We start from the raw sequence: 3,007 nt of genomic DNA, 5'->3' as shown, positions 1-3,007 counted from the left end.
AAGCATGTAGGGAAAAAGCCAAAAAATTGGCACAAAACTTTAGACCAAGCACTCTGGGCTTGTCGAACTTCCCCTAAATAAGCCACTAACACTACACCTTTCCAGCTTACATTTGGACATGATGCAGTACTACCTGTTGAAGTCTACTTACAATCAGTGAGAATCCAAAGACAAGGAGAAATCCCATCTGATTTATACTAGGAAATGATGATAAATGAGCTGGTGGATTTGGACGAAGAAAGGTTACATGCATTAGAAGTATTAAGAAGACAGAAGGAGAGGGTAGCAAGGGCATACAATAAGAGGGTCAAAGGTAAAACTTTTACTATGAATGATTTAGTATGGAAAGTCATATTGTCGATGGATCGAAAGAATAAGGCATTAGGAAAATGGTCTCCACATTGGGAAGGACCTTTTCGAATTCTAAAAGCCTTTTCAAACAATGCATATGAAATAGAAGAACTAACAGAGGATCGAAGGATCCTAAAAGTAAATGGAAAATACTTAAAGAGGTATAAACCATTTATGCACGAAGTTAGAATCATAGCAGCATAGTAAGTAAAGAACTATCATGGCCAAAATGGAGAAGATATTTAAATTAAAAATATATGCCAAACTGGTTTTCGTCTGAATCAAGTTATAAGTAAACAAGAATCGAATAAAGCAAATACAGGAGGAAATCAAAAAGGAATAGTGGCCCTCATTCGATCATATTTCTTCTTCGCCAAGCCAATCTTATACTGAACAGCCGCTTGAACTCCTCTGAGGCGTGCAATATCTTCGTTCATAGCCGTAGCGTTTTCGACGTGGTCCACGTTTTGCTTCGCCAAATCATCAGCTTCAGTACTATCCAAGCCTCGGATAGCAGCCTGCTTCGCCTTAGCATCAGAAATCTTTTGCTGCAATTCTGCAATATGAGATTCCCAGAGGCGTATCGAAGCAGTGTAAGTGTCGAACTCTGCTTGGGCCGATTTTCTGGAAGCGGTTAACTCCTCAGAAGCTTGTGAAGTTCGAAGGGCATTATCAAATTCAATGGCTTGAGCTTTTTCAGTCGATAGAAGTTTAGCTTTGGCATCCACCTCCCTATGATATTCAGCACACACTTGGTAAATGAGGTTTTGAATATCAATAAGGGCTTCACCTACATCAGTGGGGCAAGCAGTGATGTTAATTTTGCTTATCAGCTTTTTTATGCTAAAGCTCGCCCCCACATTATTCTTTAGCTCATCAAAGAGATTTACGTTAAAAACTGCCTTCTTCACCTGCTGAAGGAGTTCGTCATGTGATGCTTCATTTGCACTAGCACCAGATTGGGTCGAAGCTCCAGAAACACTTTGCTCTGAAGAAGACTTTCTTTGAGCCATCATTAACCTCACATACTTGAGGGGATTATTTTGTTTTAAAGATCTTTTCTCTTCCTCAGTAAGTGGTGTGGGTGAAGTTTGGGTGATGAATGGTCGAACTTTAGTGGGATTTGAGACCGTATCGACGCTGGCATTGCTAGTTCCAGTTTGATTCCCCTCAACATCAGCTTCTACCATATTTATGTCTTCATCTTCTCGAAAATACCCCTCAATTTCATTTGAATCCTGATTGTCCTCATCAGCATCATTTGAAGGGAACACAACCCTGGTAGGAGAATCACTAGGAGTACTCTCAGAGTTTTCTTTCCCTGTTGAGTCCTTCTCGTCAACGTGCTTCGAATCCCTTTTACCATCTTCACCAGGGGAAGAGGTTTCTTCTTTGTTCTGAGTGTTATCTTCTTTAAGATTGTGAGTCCCAGTCGAAGAACCTTTATTTCGGATAGCACCGCTGATTGTCGGAGGAGGAGATAGATTCATGCCGCTCGAAGGATCGCTTTGATTGGCAGTAGAAATGAGGGGAGTGGTGGCTTTGTCCTGAAACTGAAATGTTAGATTGGAAATGTGAAATTTGTCGAACGATAGAATACTCAAGGTCGAAGTATACCTGTTGAACCTCTGGATCGGAGGCATTGCTCCCAATATGCTCCAGCTCTGCAGCACTAGAAGGTTGGGATGGAGTTTTCTTTGGAAGAGGAGGGAGAGTGGTGGTTTCGACACCCTGTTGTTGATTTGGTTGGAAAAGGGCAACTGTGGCCTTATTTTTCTTCTGTTTCTTCTTGAGTGGAGTAGGAGAAGTATCCTCTTCATCATCTTCGACAAGAATGACAATAGCAGGAGAAGTTTTTCTTTTCTTGGGTGTCAAGGGAGGCTTGCCACTACCCTGAAGAAAGAAAATCATAAATAATTAGCAAGAAATTCGAAAGAGATAGAGAAGTTATTTGATGTGATACCTTTGAACCCTTCTTCGTTTTTTCTGGAGCGGCACCAGAAGGCACTCCTTGGCTCGAAGAGGTAGTTAGCTTTGAAGCAGTAGTCGAACTAGCCTTCGCCACAGGTTTTTCTTTCTTCACCACCTTCCTTTCGACAGCTAAAGAAGGATGTGAGTTAGTCGAAACATGCAAATGGTTAAAAGACTGGTAAGAAACGAAAAGAAGTTGTAAAACCAAGAAATCCAAACATTCCACACCTTCACATGTCGGAGAAGTAATTCTCACTGCAGATAAATCGAAGTGAAGGAAGCCTTTGAAATTGTCTAAGGTATGTTTTGGTAGCGACTACTCTTTTTGCAGGCTTTTGTTGGTCATTTTTTAGTATGTTAAAAATGTTCCCACACGTGAACCAGTAAGGGTAAGGGGGAAAATGACAAAGCAAAATCTGCACTGGGTAACTTTTGGAATTTGGGTGGTTCGCACTCAAAAGCCAAGTCATATTTCAATTCAGGTTTTACAATTTTGAGAGATTTTCTTTTGGTAATTTGCTTTTCAAATTTTTCTTTTAAAATTGGGACTGCATAACAAACAGTGTCAACGATGTTCGTTGGGTTATAGACAGTTTCAAAGTACTTTTGGAATGCTTGGATTTCTGCAGAATGAGTAAGCTTACCCTTGGGGACATTTTCCTGCAAAGATGAAAAGGCCTTAGTT

General features: G+C 40.6%; 1 protein-coding gene across 1 annotated transcript; it reads left to right on the top strand.

Annotated features, from left to right (window-relative positions):
* The first annotated feature begins 204 nt into the window (after nucleotides 1-204).
* On the top strand, nucleotides 205-555 carry LOC127104637 (uncharacterized). The gene has a single exon (XM_051041814.1). The coding sequence runs from the start codon at nucleotides 205-207 to the stop codon at nucleotides 553-555; it is 351 nt and encodes a 116-aa protein (XP_050897771.1).
* The last annotated feature ends 2,452 nt before the right edge of the window (nucleotides 556-3,007 follow it).

Source organism: Lathyrus oleraceus, chromosome 7 (assembly GCF_024323335.1).
Source record: "Lathyrus oleraceus cultivar Zhongwan6 chromosome 7, CAAS_Psat_ZW6_1.0, whole genome shotgun sequence".
Lineage (NCBI taxonomy): Eukaryota > Viridiplantae > Streptophyta > Magnoliopsida > Fabales > Fabaceae > Lathyrus > Lathyrus oleraceus.
Note: the sequence above shows the minus strand (reverse complement) of the source record. Positions and strands in the feature narration are given on the sequence as shown.

Excerpts from the sequence above, each read along its gene's own strand:
- LOC127104637 (XM_051041814.1), top strand. The coding sequence starts at position 205 with ATGATGATAAATGAGCTGGTGGATTTGGACGAAGAAAGGTTACATGCA.